Source organism: Dama dama, chromosome 14, assembly GCF_033118175.1.
Source record: "Dama dama isolate Ldn47 chromosome 14, ASM3311817v1, whole genome shotgun sequence".
In the NCBI taxonomy this organism is placed as follows: Eukaryota; Metazoa; Chordata; class Mammalia; order Artiodactyla; family Cervidae; genus Dama; species Dama dama.
The window spans coordinates 68,989,038-69,011,479 of record NC_083694.1 but is presented as its reverse complement, the minus strand read 5'-3'; the positions used below and the strand labels follow the sequence as shown (position 1 = coordinate 69,011,479).

At 45.0% G+C, this 22,442-nt stretch overlaps 1 protein-coding gene across 7 annotated transcripts in view; it reads left to right on the top strand.

The window, feature by feature from the left end:
* Window positions 1-805: 805 nt before the first annotated feature.
* Window positions 806-22,442, top strand: part of HHAT (hedgehog acyltransferase) — a 338,119-nt gene continuing 316,482 nt past the window's right edge. For 4 of the 7 annotated variants that reach the window (XM_061161031.1, XM_061161033.1, XM_061161027.1 and 1 more), the window contains exons 1-2: window positions 806-912; window positions 15,602-15,711. In XM_061161031.1, coding sequence (XP_061017014.1) covers window positions 15,621-15,711 — 91 coding nt within the window. In that variant the 5' untranslated portion in view covers window positions 806-912; window positions 15,602-15,620. Of the gene's footprint in view, window positions 913-1,374; window positions 1,446-1,617; window positions 1,812-15,601; window positions 15,712-22,442 lie in introns of those variants that run through there. The other 3 variants (XM_061161030.1, XM_061161028.1, XM_061161029.1) reach the window with 3 other exon arrangements.

Below are 22,442 nucleotides of genomic sequence, written 5' to 3'. Positions count from 1 at the left end.
CAAATACAGGATGCCCAATTAAATTTGAATTTCAGATAAACAACAGATTAAAAAAAAATCAGCATGTCTTAAATATTTCATGGGCTATACTGACATTTTGAAAAATCATTCTTTGTTTATTTGCGATTCAATTTTAATTAGGCAGCCTGAATTTTTGCTACACCTCGCACTCCTACTTGGGGCTAGTTTATTAACACTTGCTTCCTTAACATCATCCTGTATTATGGTTGAGGGTGGGGATGGTGGGAGCTTACAGGAGCTAGTACCTGTTCTCAGAGAGTTTGTACTCTGGTTTCCCAGAGAATTTTGCAGTCAGAAACATAATCTTCTGGACTATTTCAATGACTGTTAGAAGAAACTTAAGAGCACTGTGTTTTCCTGCTACCTAATGCAGAGTTATCCACATGTATCTGATCAAAGAGCCACCTGAGACTCTCTTCCCCTGGGGAGTCTGATTCTTTCGGCATGAAGAAGGATCCAAGTGCCAGCAGTTTTCACAAGAGCCCAGATGATTCTCCTGCTCAGATAAGTGTGGAACTCTGGCAGCCCTAGCATTGGAGGCCTCTGAGTAACACCTGGCAGGAAGTCACGGTCCAAGACAGCTTCAGATCTCCCACTCTTACAACCTATTCAAAATCACTGACACAACATTCCGTTGGGCTGATCATCCTTGTAAGTTGCTTTGCCGTTCACAAAGTTCATCTCTTTTAGTCTTCACTCTTAATTCTCCTGGAAAGCAGGGAAAGCTTATTTCCGCTTTACAGAGGAGGACAGGGCGGCTCACAGGGGCTAAGTTCACACGGCAAGCTCTAGAAGCCGCCCGAGCGGCAAAGCCCGCCCTCTTTCCACCCCACCAAGCTACCTCCTTTAGCCTGCAAAACGTCCGTGGGGACCACTAGAGCCGGATTTCAGGTGACTTCCGTTTTTAAATCTGCTGGCAGCCGCAGGCCTGCAATTAATAAACGAGGTGCAGCGGTCGGTGCCTGCAATTAACAAGGGGTGGAGGAGCGATCGGTGCCTGCAATTAACAAACAGGGTGAAGAGATCGGCGCGCTGCTAAGCGCAGGCACCTGGGCCCGCGGGCGAGCGGGGGCTGGACCCCGGTGGGCCGGCTCCGGTCGCTCCCGGTGCGGAGGGGCGGGTCGCCTTCCCACTGGCCCGCTCCAGCCGCGCGGCCTGCTGGCCACAGTTCCCAGCTGGCACCACCCGCTCGCGAGCCCGGCAGTCCGGAGCGGCGCGCGCCGGCCCGAGGGCGGGGACGTGCTCCGAGGACGCGCGCGGGGCTGGGCCTCCAACCGCCGCTCGCGGGGAAGAGGGCGGCTTCCCGAGAAGCCCGCCGCCGCCGCCGCCGCCGCCGCCGCCGCCGCCGCCACCACGGAGGTGCCGAGGGTTGTGGGGGAACTGGGGGCGCGCGGGAACATCGCCGCCGCCCGGCGCGGCCGGAGGTTGGTAGCTGGTGACCGTAGAGGGTCCTCGGGAAGTTAGGTGTTGACTTTTTCTTAAGGTTGAAAAACAAAGAGAAAGGCACCAAACGCTTTCCGTTTCCCATTCCAGTGCCTGCGTGCGCGCCCGGAGGCGGGGCAGAGGACGCGCCGGGTCCCGCGCTGGAGACAAAGGCGGCGGCCGTGCGCCGGGATTGAGGCGGGGCTCCCCGCGGCCGGCCGAGTCCGTGCGCGCCCCTGCCAACGCCCCCCTCTCCCTGGCCTCGTCCCAAATTGGCACTGTTGCGGGAAGTGTGGACGCTGGACCCCTTGGCGGTCTTAGAAGTGCGCCTGCCTGACTTGCTGCGGCTCCAGGGACGCCCCCCCAAAGTTAGAGACTTCTGTTGCTTTCTACTCTCCGGACTCAAGTTTCCCTCCTTTCTTACACGCCTGACCTTTAGGTGGCATCAGTCTTTACGTGGGAAGGCCCTCCTCCCCGCAGTTCGTACCAAAGCGGGCGGGAGAGGTACTAGGATGGATGGCATTGGCGTTAAGAAATGTACCGCTTGATTGGTTCGTGGCTCTTGGATCAGGGCGGTCAGGCCGCTGAATTGGCATCCAGGGTGGTTTGTATTATATGGGGGTGAAACTCATTGCTGCTCTCCCTTACTCTTTTGTGTTCCTTCATTGAGTCGCAGAGCTACGTGTTTACTGCCCCGTGATAAATGCAGTGGGAACACTAGGAGAGGAGGGGGAAAGCTTTCCTGAGGAGGGAACTTTATACTGGACTTTGAAGAATGATTTTTTTTTCTTTCCGGTGTTCATGGTCCGTCTTTTCTGTATTTTTTCCTCCCTCTTGTCTCAGTGACAGACCATAATTGTCATTAAGTGTTGGATCAGAGCTCTGACCTGAAAGATTGAACTAATAGTAACAGGAATGATGTGCTTGTTAGGTGCTTTAAATTCAGTATTTCTAAACCTTGCCATAACCGGGAAGGATAGTATTAACCCTTGTTACAGCAGAAGAAAGAAAGGCTTAGAGGAGATGCCAGAGCCACAGAGAGTAGGTGTTGGGGTCGGGTTTTGCACTTCTCTTTCTGGATCAAAGCCTATGCTTTGTTTATTGTTTATTTTGCCCCCTCCTTGGGAAGTAGGTTATATAGACTAAGGCTGAAGGCCACGTCTCTGGAGAAAGCAGTCATTTTTGTGGGTGGCTCTGTGTTGGTGTTAACTCTGTAGGTAATGTCAGAACTCGCCAGGGTGATGGCCTTCTCTGGTAGCTCAGACAGTGAAGGATCCACCTGCCGTCCTGGAGATCCAGGTTTGATCCGTGGGTGGGGTCTCCTCTCTCTTCCCCAGAGTAGGAAATCGCAGCCCACTCCAGTATTCTTGCCTGGAGAATTCCATGGGCAGAGGAGCCTGGCAGGCTACAGTCCATGGGGTCACAAAGAGGTGGACAGAAGACTGAGTGACTAATGCTTTCAGCCAGGGTGAACCTTACTCATCTGTGTCTCCTTCCAGGGCAGGGCCTAGCCGAGGGAAGGTGCTCCTTAACTGTTGCCTGGGAGCTCCCTGGCATGGGTGAGATCCTTGATTCCTTGTCGAGTGCTTTACCCTTTTTTTTTTGTTGCCATGGACTTCTTTCAAGTCTGGGGAAGCCAATTTTTAAAAGGCATTTAAAAATACATAGAGTTACAAATTCTATTGAAACAGCAATCAAAGTAGTACAAAACCCCCAAAATTATAATGTATTTCTTTAAAAAAAAAATCCGCTAAGTATCAAAACTCCGTGCTGTATCAGGTAAGGTCTCAGGATTTCAAAGTAGTGATGCCTGTGTACATGATATTTTGCAGTATTTGCAACAGCTGCACTGTGGCGTAACAGAATCTGTGACTCTTACTGGTGACAGAGTCGCTGGAAATGCTAGTATGGTTTGCTCTCCTCATATATAATCAAATGAACTCCCGAATTTCAGAGGTTCGTGAAAATAAAGATGTATGAGAAGAGGGCATTGAGGTTCATAGGTAGGATTCAGGAGACCATGAACACCTTGTGGGTAGCAGGCTGGGTGTCTGGGTTACAAACCCTGCTTAGTGGCGGTTTTTCTTCCACGTTCTTGCTGGCTACCCTACGGCGTTACAGTTTGTTTCCTTCTCCTTCAGTTCCTGTCTCCTTGCCCTCAGGTTCACAGTTGTTTTTGATGGTCCAAGCTGTTGAAAGAGAATTGCTGGATTGCTTAGCTGCTCCATTTGCGCTGATCTTGCTGTGTGTAATTCTGCTGGGGAATATTCCCACAACAGTGGTTTTGTTATCTAATGCATGCCTGTCTTCTTTTATTTCCTTCCCTCCAGTGGTGTATGGTGTTACCAGTGTCGGGCAAGAAGGAGTTATCACTACATATCCTACAGATGTTTTAAAAAAATCTTCAGATGTTATTGTGAACAATTTGATGGTAGTACATTTGAACATTCAGATGACATGGACAAGTTTTTTGAATAAAATACCTCATAAGATGCAAGAACTAGAAAATTTGTGTAGTTCCATATCTGTAAAGAAATTAAATTTGTATTTAAAAACCTTTTCAGAGTAGAATTTCCAGGCCCAGATGGCTTCACTGGTGCAACATTACAAACATTTAAAAAAAATAAAAAAGAAGGACTACTCCCTGACTGCTTTTATGAGGCCAGCATAACCTTGTTACTAAAGCTTGATAAGGAGGTTACAAGAAACTCTAGATCAGACTCTCATGGAAAAGACACAAAAGCCCTAAAAGGAAGTATTGGTAAATCAAACCTAGTGACCTATACCTGTATTTATGGGACACTAAGCCATGACCAGGTTGGATTTATTCCAGGAATGTAAACTTCGTCTAACATTAGAAAATCAGTAATTGTAATTTAGTCACAGAATAAAGGAGAAAAGCTACTTAATAAAATTCAGTACCCATTTTGTGATAAAAATTCTTTGTATCACTGTTCCACAAATAACTCTGTGGTTTCATTATAAGCCCAATTGAAATCCCAACAGATTTTTTTTCAAAAATAGCTGATAAGCTAATTTTAAAATATATATGGAAATTCTAGACGGTCTTAGTAAAGGAACAAAGTTGGAAGACTTAAGCTGCTAGATGAGCAGGTAGTTTGTCAGCCTGGTGTGGATACAATGCCAGGTAGACCATGGAACCGGGTAGAGAATCCATTAATAGGCTCACAGGTCTGAGATCTCTTGATTTATAACAGAAGTGACTCTGCAGTACTCTAGAGAAGGGACAGTCTTTTCAGTCAGTGATGCTGGGCCTATTGGATATCCCAATGGATAAGGTGAATTTTGATCATCTACCTCACCCTGTATACAAAAATTAATCGATATGTCATATGGCTAAATGGGAGATCTGAAACAAGAAACTTGTGGAAGAAAGCAAAGTAGAACGCCTTTATGAAAAGGTTTATTGAATAGGGCACAAAAAACACTAATTATAGAAGAAAATATTGGTAAGAACCACTGTTCATTGAAAGATTCCATAGAGAGAGAGAAAAGGCAACTTGCAGGATGGGTGAAGGTATTTGTAAGGGCTATATCCAATAAAGGACTCATACCCAGAATGTAGAAACAGTTTTTCACAAATCATTGAGAAAAAGATAGCCCAGTAGAAAAATGGGCAAGTCACTTCCCAAAAAGGATTTTCAAATACATAGTAAACCTATGAAAAAGGGATTAACCTCATTAGTAATTAGGGAAATACAAATTAAAACTATAATGGGATATCATTCTATACTCACCAGAGTGGCTAAAAAACACAAAACCCTGTCAGTGCTGAGTACTGGTTAGAATATGGAAAACTCGACCTCTCATTCATGATGGTTGATGGATGTGGAAGTTAGTATAACTGTTTTGGAAATTGTTTTGCAGTATTGCAGTATCACTACTAAAACTGGGCGGAGGCATCTCCTATGACTCAGCTACCCCATTCTTGATAAACTCTGAGCAGTAAGGCAGATACATTTGCACCGAAAGACATGTAATGGTATATGCAGAGCAGTATTATTCCTCATAGCTTGAAGTTGAAAGCAACCCATGTGTTCATCAATAGTAGAATGGACAAAAGTGTATTGTAAGCAACTTGCTTATACAATGGAATACCCCACAGTAATGAGAATGAACACATCATTGCTTAACACGCAGCATGGACGAGCCTTGCAATGGTAGAACTGAAGAAAAGGTAGACACAGCAAGAGTTAGGGCTCTTTGAATCCATCTTTTTTTTTGGAAGTTCAAAAATGGGCAAAACTAAATGAACTAGGGTGTTAGGAGTCGTGCTAGTGGTCACCTTTAGTGGAATTGAAAGGACAGAGAGGGAATTCAGTTTTTTATCTAAGTAGTAATTACTGGGATGAGTTTGCTTTTTGAAAGCCTTATACTTTAAAAAAAAAAAAAGTTAAGCATACTTTAATACAAAATTCACTTAAAATATATTATTAAAATTTTTGATTCATTCAGCTGCCCCTAATCTGGGGAGTGTAAGATGTGGTGGGCATGATTCTGGTGACTAAAAAGGCTTTGAATAGGTTGAGAATTTTCCAGGAAAGGGATACAATATCACATCAGTAACTTTTCTGAACTAGGGGCTTATAAATCGGCCCCCTTTTCTTCTGATCTTTAACAGCAGAGATCTGGCTTAAGGGCAGTTCATATAAAAGGACTTAGAGTTAAGTTTGATATTAAGATTGACAGCAGTGTGAGATGGAAGTTGAAAAATGCTAAGTTGAGAACGGAATACAAAATTTTGTTTTCAGGTTTCATTTTCCTGCAGCTTAAGTTTTTAGTTTATAACAATTAGATTAAAGTATTCTGATGTTTTATATAAATCCTTTTAATGAAGTACTTTCCTCCCACTTGACCATGAACTAATTGAGGATAGGGGTGGCATATTAGTTTCCTATTGTTTCTGTAATGAATTACCATAAACTTTGTGGCGTAAAACAACAGAAATTGGTTATTTTATAGTTCTGGATATCAGAAGTCCAAACTGGGTTGTCAGGGCTGTGTTCCTTCTAGAGACTCAGTGTGGTGGGGGGACAGGGGGGTATCTTTTTTCTTTGCTAATGTTCTCTGTCTCTTATATTCCTTTATTCTTGGCCCCTTCCTCCCATCTTCAGAGCGTATCCCTCTAACCTCTGCTTCCATCATCCTCTCTCCTGTCTGTCTCTGACCTGCCTTCTTCCCTCTTAGCAGGACCGTGTGCTTACATCAGGCCCAGGTGGATTATTGGGGATAATGTCCCCATCTCGAGATTTTTAACTGAATCACATCTGCAGAGTCCCCTTGCCATGTAAGGTAACATATTTACATGTTTGGGAATTAGGGCACGGACTTTTTTCTAGGGGAGCCATATCTGGGGGACCCTCCAGATGGAATCTTTCTATTTTGTCTTCACCAGTAGCACAGTTCCTGATTCTCTGTAGGAGCTCATTGATGTTTGTCGAATGAAGGAATGAGTCTCAGTTTTCACCGTTTGAAGTCTAGTTGCCCAAGAGGAGAAATGATAGTCTTGTCCTACTCTGGCTCTGCACTCCTGGGATTTTGTGTTCAGTTCGAGGTACCTGTACTGTGAAGAGAGAACTGACAGCTGATAAAGGGTCTGGGAACCAAGCCATGGAAGAAGTGATTGAAGGCAGCCTGGGGCTTTGTCCTGGAAGAGGGCTTGGGGTGGAGCGGATGGCATTAATTTTTATCTTTCAGTATTTATGAGTATGATTGGCAAGAATAATGAATTATTCTTTCAGTATACTTAATAATAGTGGGAATAATACTAAAGACAACAAGAGTAAGCATTTTAGAGCTTACTATGATCAATGTAATGTTCTCTTTGTAGATGCATTTAGTCGTCATGGCAACTCTCAGAAGCTAGTTGCCATCTCTATTTTATAAGTGAGGGCACCGAAACACAGAGAGATCATGCAGCTTGTACTAGGTCACACAGCTAGAAAGTCGCAAAGCTGGGATTCAGGCTTTGGCATTCTGTCTCCAGACCCACGCTTTAAACTATCCCTCTCTCCTGCCTCTGTGCTTTTAGTTTCACCAGGTACCGTAACACTAGCAGCAGAATGCTTTTTAGAAATAGAGGGGCAGATTTTGACTCAGTTTAAGGAAAAAAAAAAGAGATAACAATAAGAACTTGTTTGAAATAGAGTTTCCCTGCTTTGCAGTGTTACTGGAAATGGTCAGGTAGGGTATTGTATTGAGTTGGTCAAAAAGTTCGTTTGGGTTTTTCTGTACCATCTTGTGGGGAAAAAAAATCTAACAAACATATTGGCCAACCCAACAAAAGAAATTCCCAAACTGGCTCAATCAGACCAGGTGACAGTACTGATTTTGAAATTTGGTTTGGGAAGGTAACTCTTTAAAATCTACGTCTCTCTCAACCTTTATGACATTTTACTTAATAAAGATCTCCTGTGAGATGTTGTTTTCCCACTGTGTCTCCAGATTTTACTTATTAGCAATTCTAACATCCTGGTGTGGTAAGCCATGTCTCTGCCCCTTTTTAAGATACTCCCAGCTGGCGCTGAAGAACCTGCCTGCCTGTGCAGCAGACAAGAGATGTGGGTCAGTCCCTGGGTTGGGAAGATCCCCTGGAGGAGGGCATGGCAACCCAGTCCAGAATCCTTGCCTGGAGAATCCCATGGACAGAGGACCCTGGTGGGCTACAGTCCACGGGGTCACAAAGAGTGGGACACAGCTGAAGCGACTTCACATACACACACTCCTCCAGTAAAGAGATGGAACCTTCTTCCCCCTTGAGTCTGGGCTGAGCTTTTGACCAATACTGTAAATTCTGGAGCCTGGTCCTTAAGAGACCTTGCCCCTCTTGCTTTTTGTTCTTTTAAGACCCTGGAGCCACCATGCTGTCAAGGCCCAGCCTGCTAGAGGACACATGCCCACGTGGAGGAGAAGTAAGGCACCTAGGTGATGGCTGGCACCAAATGCCAGACATGTGGGTGGGATCATGTTGTCCCCTGCAGCTGTCTTGAGCCAGGGCAGTGACAGTCATGTGAATTGATGCCAGGTGAGATCTGCAGAAGGATTGCCCAGATTGCCACCCCCCAGAATCCCAGGAGAGAAGACAGCTTGTTATTTTAAGCCACCGTGTTTTGGAATGATTTATTGCACAATGACACATAGCTGATACATAATATTTTGGTGCATATTTGGACGTCGTGATAATGTATTTTTAAATATTCAGTGATTAGACTTCTGCCCAGCCCAGTGGACCTCTCCAATCACAGCTGATCATTCCAATGTATTGGTGAAGCCTTTCTGGGTTTAGGAAAGTGTTTCTCTTTAGAATGATGTGGGTAGAAGAATCAGACGCTTAAGCAAGGTTGGGAGAACACTGTACTATGAGAAGACACCATGAATCTGGGCTTGGTTTTTCTGGTAGAAGTCATGTAATTTATATTCTGCGAACTAGGTCTCTGTTTCAACAAGTTGGACCTGAAAAAGAGTAAAAATCTAACATTTTTTTTCCACATGTGCCAGAATATTGCTCTGCTATGTCATTTTCTTTTCTGTAATGCCTTTGTCATTTCAGTGGACATGAGTTTCTTTTACTTTATTACTTTGTGGTTTCCAGAGTGCTCATTTATTACTAAATGGAGAACTATTTCAAGTTTACGCAACCCTTATCTCTATATAACTGCTGACTTTCCCCTCTTATATCTGAGGTAAATTGGTTTGGTTTAGTTCGTCTTCTTCAGTAAATCTCTTAAGAAATGTGTGAGTTAGATTTGTTTCCTGTGTATTTGGATTACATCTAGCTGATTTTCTTCCTGGGGAGTATCTGTATTACACATAACTTTAAATTCTTTTGCATGTGTATAGCTTGTATTATCTTCTAGCTTTCTTGATGAATTGATTTCATCATAGATGTTGAAAAAAATGAATCCGGCAAACTTGAAGAATAGGGAGGTGGGTGAAGGAAGGCTCTGGAATTAGACTTGGTGAGTATGAATCTAAGCTCTGCTGCTTAGATTTGTGTGATTTGGGGCAGATTTCTTGATCCTTCGGGGCTTTGGTGGTCTTTTGTGTTAATGAGGGTACCAGAAGTACCAACCTCAGAGCTTTTATGGAAATTAAGTGAAAGAATACTTTTAAAGTGCCTTCTCAGGATAGCTAATCTGTCAATATTACTTATTAGAGTGCAGTTCAGTTCAGTCGCTCAGTCATGTCCGACTCTGCGACCCCATGGACTGCAGCACACCAGACCTCCCTGTCTGTCACCAACTCCTGGAGCTTGCTCAAACTCATATCCATTGAGTTGGTGATGCCATCCAACCATCTCATCCTCTGTTGTCCCCTTCTCCTCCTGCCTTCAATCTTTCCCAGCATCTGGGTCGTAATGAGTCAGTATTAGAGTACAGCTGTTACTTAACTCTGGGTAAACTCAGTAGAGAAATATTTCAGTTTAGTTAGTTGGGCTTGATGATGGTGATGGTGGTGGAGATTGTCAGCTTCATGATGAGGTTGCTGTTGTAAAGTCATCTGGTGCATGGGAGCATTTGGCTCCTCTGTCTGTGGAATTCTCCTGGCAAGAACACTGGGGCGGGTTGCCATTCCCTTCTCCAGGGGATGTTCCCGACCCAGGGATCGAACCCAGGTCTCTTGAATTGCAGGTGGATTCTTTGCTGTTTGAGCCACAGTGGAAGCCTGTGGTGCTTATTTAGAGCCCATTTAATGCTAAATACCAAGGGCGAGGAGCAGGAAGGAATTTAAAGTGGAAGTGTTGGAATCCATTTGTTGTACTTAGCAACAGTAAAGATAAAGGACTTTTGAAAAGATACTGGAAATTGCAGGGGAAAAGCATCTTACAGCAGTTGTGTGTATGCACACTTCAGGCTTTGGCACAGTGAGCTGTCCTTTTCTGCCAAGAGTAAGGAACAGGATTTCTGCCTGAGAGAGTGGGAGTTGAGAAATTGGGTTCTGTTTTTTGCTCCACTGCTGGCTTCTCTGGGTCCTTGGGCAGATTGTGCCTTTTCTCTGAGCAGGACTCTGATCCCTGAAAAAAGAGCTAACTGTTAGTCCTCCTGGTGGGAATGAGAGTGGATGGCATCTTTGAAAGCAGGTGGAGTGTTAAATTACAACGTGAAAGCAAATGTACGTTGTTTCAGTATAGAAAAATCCCTCTTCGTGGAGGAAGTCTTGCCATTTTCCAGCTAAGATTTTATTATGTGGGTCCCATGAGTTCTATGGTTGCCGGATAAATATAGTACTTTTTGAAACTACTCAGCCTGGGGCTCTTATACCTAATACAAGGTAGAGAAATCTTGTTCATCCAGTCTGACTTCTTTCCCTTAATCCCAGGAAAACCTTTGCCATGGTTTTCTTCCAAGACGTAATCTTAAATGCATTTTATCTCTTAGTCTTCACTTGTGCCAGTTCCTTACTCTCATCAGTAATACTAACTTTGAGATAATGTAGTCTTAACAGCTTCAGAGATGCTGTTTTAGGTCCTTTTTTGCCCCTCCACCTCACAGCCTCCTGGATTAGTTTGGTGCCATGTGCAACTTGATTTTTCCTACTCAGTGTTGCTTAGTTCTAGAACTTTCTCTCCACTTCCTACTGAGGGCCTGAATCGCTGACCTCCCTGCCTCTCGATGCTACCACCATGTCAGAGGTCGTCTTCCTGAAGCTTCACTCAAAGATTGAATGTCATATGTGTTTAAGACCCTTTGCCACTTGGCTCCTAAACTATACACATTTTTTTCTTTCTCATGGTCCTGACGAGGATTCCCTCTGAAGTGGAAGTGTTCTCAGACACATCTTCACCATCAGATCTCCCCGTAACCCTCCTTAGCTCTCACTCACATCAGTAATGCAACCTCCTTTATATAGATAGATCATGTGGATTCCTACTTTAAAACAGGCCATGTTGTTGTAGATTGGCCATTTCCTATAGAAATCATGATGTAAATGGTGATGAATTTCTAGGCTATTGAATGTGAGAGTGTGAGTGTTAGTCACTCAGTCATGTCTGACTCTTTGCAACCCCGTGGACTGTAGCCCCAGGCTCCTCTGTCCATTTAATTCTCTAAGCAAGAATAATGGAGTGGGTTGCCATTCCCTTCTTCTCCATGAAATCTTCCTGCCCTAAGGATTGAACCTGGGTCTCCTGCATTGCAGATGGATTCTTTACCATCTGAGCCACAAGGGAAGTCCAGGCTGTCACCTGGGTGCCCACTTAGCTGATAATGTTGCTGCAGCCCTGAATCTATGCATGCAAAACAGAAGAGAGGCATCACTTACACATTTGAGTAAGGACTTCTTGGATTTCATTGTGGTATCTTGTGCCTAAAGAATAGCATAATCATATTTAGAAAATTGAAACATTAGAAACTTGAGAATTTTCTGAGTCTTTAGGAACCTTTATGAGTTTGGACATTAAAAAAAAAAAAATTGTAGTTGTATTCCCAAAGGTGCAGCTTTCTTTTCTTTGATACTGTTGTGTCATTAAATCCCTTGAGTCATATCTACCCTGATTGGCTCTCCGAGTGCACAGCTGAAATGAACAGAGGTGGGGAGAGCCCTGAGAGAGCAGTCTTCTTGAGATAAGTGGACAAGAGTTGAAAAGAATTATTAAGGAAGAAAGGTCTGTTAAGGACAAGTTGGGTGCATGTGTGGTGGCGGTGTTCTGAGGTTCCATTTCTGGGGTTGTGAACGGTGAGGCAAGAGGAGTGAGTACTGCATATAATTCCTTTTCGGGCGAAGAAAAGAGATGATGATGAGAGACCCTGGGCAGAAAGCTCTCCAGAGGGTCCCCAAGGACACGTTGTGCTGTCTGGGGTGGCCTTGGGGCTGGATGTGGGGACAGGAGGGGGATGAGACATTGGAGAAGCTCTTGGGGTGCTGATGAGCGGAAGAAGGCCCAGAGCAGGTGGGATGCTCAGTCCCTCCCCCCATGGATGGTCAGTTAGAGATCGTCAGTTCAGAAGGAAACCCATGGCTCTGGCCAGGTAAGCTCCCGATCAGTTCACTAACTGATCCGCTGGGACGGATTTTAGCTAGTGTTCACTGAGTGCTTCCTCTGTGTCAGGCCCTGGGTACGCCTTTTACATTTAATCCACTTAATAAATTGTCTATGAGGAAGCATATCTGGGAAGCTGTGACCCACTTAAATTCCTGAGCCATTGGCAGAGCCGGGTAACCCCCCAGGTCTGCCTGATGCAGAATCCACTACTGTGCTGTCAGCAGGAGGCTGGTCCAGTCCCCAAATGTTAAATATGAGGACACAGCCCTCCGCTTTGTTGCTTATTACTAAGCATCTCTGTGTATATGTCTGCAGAACATATACCATATAGCCAAGAGCAGCGTCAAAAACATTTGAGTTTTCTACTTTTCTGACAGTGAAGTCACCAATGTAGGGGAGTTGTCCTCAAAGGGGAATGTTCACTAAAACCTTCAAAAGTGTAGGACTTGTGGAAGTTTTAGTTATTCTCCAAGATTATTTATGTTCAAATTTCAGTAGCTTTTGAAGAGGGGTTCAGCTCTTTGCTGATGGAGGAAGTTATCCAATATAGTAATACAAGCATCCTTGGGAAGGAGAGCGAATACAAAGCTCAGAGCTTGTAACAATGACCTGCCGTGTAGGCCGGGGAGCTCTGCCCAGCGTTCTGTGGAATCCTGGATGGCAGGCGAGTTTGGGGGGAGAATGGATCCATGTGTATGTATGGCACAGTCCCTTTGCTCTCCACCTGAAACGGCCATGATGTTGTTTATCAGCTGTAACCCGTGACAAAACAAAAAGTAAAAAAAAAAAAAAAGCCTAGAGGTTGAAATTTGCTCTTACCACTAAATGGAAAATTAACTATATTCCTACAAAGTCCCCAAAAGAAATCTTAACATATTCTGGGAGATGCCAGGTATTTAAAAATAAAGGGCGACCAGAGATGTATGAAGCTCGAAGGGGTTCTGAAAAGTACTAGGGGATCCTGTGAAGGCGTTGTTGAAACACTGGGGCTTAGAGAGATTGGCCGTGAAGTACGAGTGGCGGATTCTGGGTCTTCTGGGAGCTCTGCGGGAGAAACTCATGCCTTGGCAACTTGTAGGTGATAACCAGGGGGCCATCTGGGTGGAGGACCACTGATTTCTGACCTCATATGTTATGAAAGGGAAAGTTTATATCCCTTCCTGCTCTGACTCCCTGAAGAAAGGGGTTTGTGAGTGGCAAGGTTCTGAGCCAGACTCTGAGGACAAGTAACTCCGTGAACTGGTACTAAAGGGGCTCCATCCCTGAGGGGTGAGATGGGGGCCCAGGGGTCTCAAGACCTGGATTTGAGCCCTGGCTCCACTATTTCTGATTGAATGACCTCACCGTGTTCACATTCATCATCTGTAAATGCCTGCCTCCCTTGCTCCACATACTTCACCCAACTCTTGTGAAAATACAATGAGCTCATGGGTGAGGTCTGAGTTTTGGCATTATCGTCACGTATTAGAAGTGCTTGCTGGGGGCTTAACATTTTGCACTTGTTTTAATTTGACTTTGACATATTTGAGAGGTTTAAGTAAAGCAATGACGGCCATAAAGGGGTTTACATTTAGCTAACTCTGTGTCATTTGGGAACTGATCATTTAATTCGCAGAATTTTAGGACTTCCTGTTACCCGCTTTATTACTTAAGAGTATAGACATGGCTGCCATAACAGAGAGATGGAGAACAGCATGGGCTTACACAACCTGGGAATGCGTTTCTCTTTCATGTAAAGTCCAGAGATATAAGAGGTCCAGGGCAGTTTTGGGGATAGGGTGGGGTGGTATGTGCAGTCAGGAACTGAGGCACCTCTGTCTTATTTTTCTCTGTGGCTTTCACCTCTTGGTCTAAATGTGGTTGTTCCAACTCCACCCAGCAGGAAGGGGATGACCACAGCCTCAGAGCCAGAACTGTTCAAATATCCACCCTTGGATACATTATATGAGCTCAGCATCCTTGTGTCCAGATAAAAATTCAGTTCCTGTGCAAGAAGGGAGACTGCATATACAGAGTGGGTGACTCACAGCGTCTGCCAGTGCAGCCAATGGGATCATGCTGTTGGCTTCCCTTTAGGAAGCGCCCGGAAGATGGAAGACACAGTGGTTTTGTCAGCCCAGTCTTATAAACCACTGTGGGATGGCGTTTGAAGGGGAGAACGAGGAGGCTGAGACTGTTGGGTTAGAAGAGGTTTGGAGATGGCTGTGCTTTTGTATTTATTTACTTGACTGTCTGCAGGATCTTTAGTTGTGGCCTGTGAACTCTTAGTTGCAGCGTGTGGGATCCAGTTCTCTGAGCATGGAGTCATGGCCAGTGAACCATCAGGGAAGTCCCTGGGGCTGTCTTCTCTTCAGGCTTTTGAACAATAATCTGTTGTTCCTGGAGCATGTGGTGATCCCGTCCCGCTGCGTTCGGTGACCTGTGCTGGGTTCTGTGGACTGAGGTGGTGGTCCCTGCTCTCTAAAGGTCCGCTCTGCAGGGAGACGGGTGTGGCAGGAGTGAGGACAGGAGTGGCTGGTGTACCCCGTGATGGCAGGTGGGCGGCTGTGGGGCTCAAAGGGGAAGATCTGCCCATCCTGGGCAGGCGGGGTGTGTGTGTGTGGTGTGGTGTGGGTGTGTGTGTGATGTATGTGTGTAATGTGTGTGTGTGTAATGTGTGTGTAGTGTATGGTGTGTGTGAGGTGTTTGTGATGTGTGTGTAATGTGTGTGTGTGATGTGATTATGTGTATGTGAGATGTGTGTGATGTGTGTGATGTGTGTGTGATGTGATTATGTGTATGTGAGATGTGTATGTGTGATATGTATGTGTGTGATGCATGTGTGATGTGTGTGTGTGTGTGGTGTGTGATGTATGTGTGGTGTGTGGTGTGTGTGTATGATGTGTATGTGATGTGATTATGTGTATGTGAGATGTGTGTGTGTGTGTGATACGTGTGTGTGTGATGTGTGTGTGTGTGTGTGTGTGAGAGAGAGAGAGAGATGTGACCATGTGGGATGAGGTCACTGCAGAGGAGGTGTCTCTGGGAGGAGGGGTTGTGTCTTGACGAGTGACGGTCCCTGGGGGCTCAAGGGACCTGGCTGGTGACGGTGATGAGAGGTTGTCGTCTAGCATCATGTTTTTGGCTTACGGCTTTTATTTCCGTTTCTCTTCCTAGAAGCTCTCGGCGTGGAGCGATGCTGCCGCGGTGGGAACTGTCCTTTTACCTGTTAGCGTCCGTAGGCTTCCACGTCTATTCTTTCTATGAAGTCTACAGAGTCTCCAGAGGTAAGGTCCCCGTTTTTCTAAACTTGTGTCAGGAACGCAAGGTGGGGGCAGGAGTGCTCGGAGGTGGAGGATCAGGGCGATGGCCTCCTGGGCGCGGGATGGCTCGCGCTCCGCTCTCCTTTCCCCGTCTTGGGCAGTTTGAATCGATGACCTGAGTCAGTGGAGGTTGCCACCCTAATCTTGGATCTTCGAGTTGATCCTGTGGCGGGTCCTCTGAAGCAGGAAGGTTTGGTTCAGTGGCCACTGAAGGCCATGCAGGTGCTTTGCACTGATCAATAGTGGTAAGCTCTTAAATTTCCCCCTCGCCTCTGCTCCTCTCGGACACGTGGAGGCTGCCCATGGTGTCGGAGGCCTGGGCGCCCTTCCTCTTCTTGTCCTGCTGGCTGCCCTGCTTTTGTGCACGTGTCGAAGAGGAACTGTTACCAAGCCCTTGGAGGGGGGAGGGACCCTCCTTTCCTTAAAGCTTCTTGGAACAAACATCTCCATGTCACTTCTGCTCACACCGGTTGACCAGCGCCAATTCCCGTGGCCCCAGCTGGTAGGTTGGGAAATATTGTGGTTAGCTCGGTGGCTGTGAGCTGCACAAAACTTCCCTTACTGGGGAGGATTGGAAGAGAGAATTTTGGCGGGTCCATGAGTGGTCTCTTCCATAGCCAAGGACAGTTTCCTAGAGGTGATGATGAGCCTTGTCTTAAGGAAGAACAGAAGTCAGCCAAGTAGAGAAGAGGGCAGAGGCTCTGTGGGCAGAGGTGGGTTTGCAGGCAAATGGACAAATGTGTGCCATGCCGCTGGGGTGTGAGGAAACACAGCGTGACCTGGGAACTCCACACTGCTCGGTAGGGCTGGTGCTTGGAGGGAGGGGGCCAAGGGTCGAGCTTTGATCAAGGAGCGGGGATAGGTTGTGAATGACTCTTGTGTATTCCTTTGCTGAGGCTGCTGCTGCTGCTAAGTCACTTCCATCGTGTCCGACTCTGTGCGACCCCATAGGTGGCAGCCCACCAGGCTCCCCCATCCCTGGGATTCTCCAGGCAAGAACACTGGAGTGGGCTGCCATTTCCTTCTCCAACGCATGCATGCAGGCTAAGTCGCTTCAGTTGTATCCAACTCTGTGTGACCCTATGGGCAGCAGCCCGCCAGGCTCCTCTGTCCATGGGATTCTTTAGACAAGAATACTGGACTGGGATGCCATCTCCTGTCCTTTGGCTGAGGAGTCTGGACTTCATCTGGAAGGTAGGAGAGTTTGCTGAAAGTAAACTCTCAGTTTTCAGTAAACTTTCAGTAAAGTTTCCTGAAAACGGCAAAGGCGGGTTGGGGAAGCACGGTTGGCAGTGCTGAGCTCTGGGTGTCTGCCTCCACACGGGTCCCTGGGATTGGTTCACATCGGCAGGATCAGCCTTGCTCCCATTCTGCACGTGTCCCGCTCAGCGCTGTGGGCTTGGTCGCAGAGACTGACCGTCAAAAGTAGATGAAGATGGTTGGGTCAAGGCCGTCCAAGAAGTGGCATCCCCCTGCTGGAGCCTCTCAGCTCTCAGGGCCCATGTCCGCGGAGCTCACCTGCTCTGTGTCAGGCTCCCTGTTCGGTTCTTTCTGGACCTCGTCTCATTCCATCCTTAGAGCAGCCCTGTGAGGTGTGGGGTATTACTTAGAGGACGGGCTTGGCTGCAGAAACACAGTCTCTGCAATGACTATAGTCAGGGCTGGAATGGTGTCTGGAGGGCATCCACGACCTTGGCTCCTTCTACCACGTTCCTCTGCCATCCTTGACATATGGTTCCCCCCTGATGACGTGAGGTGGCTGCCTCAGCTCAACTGCCATCTTCACTTTTTCTTTTTTTTACTAGCAGGAAGCATGGAAGGGAGGGGGAGGACAGATCCTCTTTTCCAGGGCATAACCCTGAAAGTTCCTTTATCCTGTTCATCCAGCCACTGTTCCCTAGAACCTAGTCCTGTGGACCTATCACCTGGGAGGGAAGCTCGTAAATGTAATCTTTGGTTGGGAGGCCATTTTTTTCTCCCCCAGCGGAACTGAAGGGTTCTATTATAGAAGAGGAAAGAAAGAATGGGTGTTAGCAGTTAATCATCAGTCTTTTCCATAAATGGGGTGTCTTTGTTCTCCATTGTTACATAACCGATCGCCCTGAAGCTTTGTGATTTAAAACAACCACCGCCATTTGTTATCACTCACTGTTCTGTGAGGATTTTTCCCCTTTTAAATAGACTATTTTTTTTAGAGCAGTTTTAGGTTCACAGCAAAATTGGGCAGGAAATAGAAAGAGCTTCTATGCACTCAGTGTCCCACACAAGCACAGCCTCCCTGACTACCAGCGTCCTGCCCCAGATTTGTTACAATTAACAACCTGTGTTGATATATCATTATCACCCAAAGTCCATAGTTTGGTGACTAAATATAGGGTTCATTCTTGGTGGCGTTCATTCTGTGAGTTTTGAGAAATGTAAGTTACATGTTGGCATCATTATATCAATAATATCGTACAGAGGAGTTTCACTGCCCTAAAAATCTTCTGTGCTCTGTCTGTTCATCCCTCCCTCCTCTTTAACCACTGGCAACCATTTATCCTTTTACCATCTTCATAGTTTCACCTATTTCCATTAAATTTTTTTTTTTGTTTTTTACCACACCATGTGGCTTGTGGGGTCCTAGTTCTCTGATCAAGGATCAGACCTGGGTCCCCTGCAGAGTCTTAACCTCTGGACTGCAAGGGAGTTCCCCAATTTGACCTATTTCAAAATATCATATAGTTGGAATCTGAAATTGTGTCTTTCACTTAATATGCATTTAAGTTCCTTCTTGACTTTTCACAGCTTGAGAGCTTATTTCTTTTTACTGATGAACAGTATTCCATTGTCTGGATATAGTGATGAACAATATTCCATTGTCTGAATACTCATTCACTGATTTAAAGGCATCTTGTAGCCTCCTAGTTTGGGCGATTATGAATAAGTTCAGTTCATCAGTTCAGTTCAGTCGCTCAGTCGTGTCCAGCTCTTTGCGACCCCATGAATCGCAGCACGCCAGGCCTCCCTGTCCATCACCAACTCCCGAGCTTACTCAAACTCATGTCCATCGAGTCGGTGATGCCATCCAGCCATCTCATCCTCTGTCGTCCCCTTCTCCTCTTGCCCCCAATCCTTCCCAGCATCAGGGTCTTTTCCAGTGAGTCAACTCTTCGCATCAGGTGGCCAAAGTATTGGAGTTTCAGCTTCAGCATCAGTCCTTCCAGTGAACACCCAGGACTGATTATGAATAAAGCTGCTGTTAAATCCATATGAAGGTGCTTGTGTGGACGTTACAACACCCATCACTCCCTTTGGGCAAATACCGAGGAGCAGTGGCTGAATTGTACGTTAAGAGTATGTTTATTTTTTATAAGAAACTGCCAGTTTTCTTCCCAAGTAGCTATATATCATTTTGCATTCTCACCAAAAATGGGTTCCTGTTGCTCCACATCCTTGTAAGCATTTGTTGTCAGTGTTTTAGATTTTGGCCATTGTAATATGTGTGTAGTGGTATGTCGTTATTGTTGTAATTTGCATTTTCCTGACGATATGTACTGTGGAGCATATTTTCACGTGCTTATTTGCCATCTGTATAGTCCTTCGGTGAGCTGTCAGGTCAGGACTTCTGCCCATTTTAAAATCAAATTTTTCATTTTCTTATTGTTGATCTTCGGCAGTTGTTTTGTATCTTTTAGATAATAATCCCCCATCAGATATCTCTTTTGCAGGTATTTTCTCCCAGGCTGTGGCTTATCTTCTCATTCCCTTGACTGTGTCTTTCACAGAGTGAAAGTTTTTAACTCGAATGTGCCCAACTTATCAACTTGTCCTTTCATGGATTATGGTGCTGTATCTAAAAGTGTATCGATGGTGTTGTATCTAAAAAGTCATTGCATAGATTTGTATCTGATACTATCCTCTAGGAGTTTATAATTTTGTGTTTTACATTTAGATCTATGATATCTGTTTGTGATATACATTTGTGTGTGTCTGGATTCTTTTTTTTTTTTTTGCATGTGGATGTTCTTTTGTTCCAGCACCACTTGTTGAAGAGATCCTCCATTGTATTACCTTGGCTCATTTGTCATAAAGACTGGTTGAGTAAACTTATGTGGGTCTATTTCTGGGCTCTCTATTCTGTTGCGTGGATCTCTTTGTCCTTTTAACAATACCAGACTGTCTTGCATATCACAGCTTTATAGTAAGTCTTGAAGTTAGATTGTATTGGTCATTCAATTTTATTTTTCTCCTTCAATATTATGTTGTATATTCTGAGTCTTTTGCCTCTCTGTGTAAACTTCAGAGTCTGTACCAAGTAGATACTAAGTTTGTTGGTATCTACAAAATAACTTGCTAGAATTTTTATTTGGATTGCATTGACTATATATAGGTCAAGTATGGAAGAACGGACACCTTGAGAATATTGAGTCTTTCTATCCATGAGCATGAAATACATATATCTCTATTTATTTAGTTCTTTGAGTTCATTTGTCAGAGTTTTGTTATTTTCCTCATATAAAACACATATTTTGTTACTTAAATATTTCATTTTTGAGGGTGCTGTTGTTTTTAATTTCAAATTTTACTTGTTTATTGCTGATCTATAGTAAAGCGATTGACTTTTGTATATTAACCTTGTATCTTATAACCTTGTTCGGAGAAGGCAATGGCACCCCACTCCAGTACTCTTGCCTGGAAAATCCTATGGACGGAGCAGCCTGGTAGGCTGCAGTCCATGGGGTCGCAAAGAGTCGGACATGACTGAGCGACTTCACTTTCTCTTTTCACTTTCATGCATTGGAGAAGGAAATGGCAACCCACTCCAGTGTTCTTGCTTGGAGAGTCCCAGGGATGGCGGAGCCTGGTGGGCTGCTGTGGGGTCGCACAGAGTCGGACATGACTGAAGTGACTTAGCTTATAACCTTGTTACAATTGCTTATTAGTTCCAGGAGTTTTTTTGTTGATTCTTTGTTTTTTCTAGATAGACAATTATGTTATCTGCATACAAAGACAATTTTATTACTTCGTGACATTCTGCTTACCTTCTATTTCATTTTCTTCTCCTTATTGCATTAGCAGGATTTCCAGTACAGTGGTGAGAAGCAACATCCTTACCTTTTTCCTGATCTGAGTAGGAAAGCTTCTAGCTACTCACCATTAAGTATGATGTTAGTAGGTTTTTGTAAAAAGAGATATTCTTTACCTACTCCTTAGAAGGAAAGTTATGACCAACCTAGACAGCATATTAAAAAGAAGAGACATTACTTTGCCAACAAAGGTCTGTCTAGTCAAGGCTGTGGTTTTTCCAGTGGTCATGTATGGATTGTGAGAGTTGGACTATAAAGAAAGCTGAGCACCAAAGAATTGATGCTTCTGAACTGTGGTGTTGGAGAAGACTCTTGAGAGTCTCTTGGACTGTAAGGAGATCCAACCAGTCCATCCTAAAGGAGATCAGTCCTGGGTGTTCATTGGAAGGACTGATGTTGAAGCTGAAACTCCAAAACTTTGGCCACCTAATGCGAAGAGCTGACTCATTAGAAAAGACCCTGATGCTGGGAAAGATTGAGGGCAGGAGGAGAAGGGGACGACGGAGGATGAAATGGTTGGATGGCATCACCGACTCAATGGACATGGGTTTGGGTGGACTCTGGGAGCTGGTGAAGGACAGGGAGGCCTGGTGTGCTGCGGTTCATGGGGTCGCAAAGAAGTCAGACACGACTGAGCGACTGAATTGAACTGAACCCAGTTAAGAAGGGTTCTCTCTTATTTCTAGTTTGCTAGGAGTTTTAAGTCCTAAATGGGTATTGCATTTTTTTTTCAATGCTTTTTGTGTTGCTACTGATCTGATAATGTGGTTTTTCTTTAGCCTGTTGTGATGGATTGCATGGACTGATTTTCACATCCTGTGAGACTTTGTTTTTAATAAATCTGATTGGACCTAGCTGAGAGCTCTTCTGCTTTGTGTGTTGTTAGCTGGGCTGCAGTCTTTTGGTGGCTGAGCTGGGCTGAAATGTCCAAGATGGCTCACGCACATGATTGGATATCAGTCAAGAGCTCAGCTGGAGGCTGTCAACTGGAATGCTACGGTTCTCTGTATGTGGTTCTCCACATGGCTTTCAAGAAGTATGGTGTGTGTATAAAACCAGAAGCTGCAGAGCTCTTAGAATACAACCTAGAAAGTTGTATATGTCACTTCTGCCTCATTTATTGGTCAAAGGAAATCTTAGGGCCAGTTTGGATTCAAGCAGAAAAAAGACTATGGCTTTTTATGGCTGGGGCCATAGACAGGGCGAGAAGGGATTGATGGTGGTCATCTTTAGGAGCCTCTACCACAACGAATATTACAGTTCTTTACCCAGACAGGGATACCAAAGTTGAAAAATATAACTTGTCCAAGGCCACACATCTGAAAAACGATGGAACAGGTTTGGCCAACTCTAGACCCAATATTTTATTCTGTTCTGCCACTCATGTTTGTTGATAATCTAATTTCCTTAAGTGGCTTGTGTTACAGGGGAAGCTCTTTTATCCATTGTACGGTAAAACTTCAAACCTTAAAATCTCAAACTTACTGGAATAAAACTTTTCCTTTCTCTGTGGTGAAAGCTACTGGGATGGAGGTGGGAAAGGACCCTTCTGTGGAGGGTACAAATCTTTTCTGCACCTCTGTTGATCCAGAAGCTGTCATCCTGTTTGACTTATTAGTGACCACA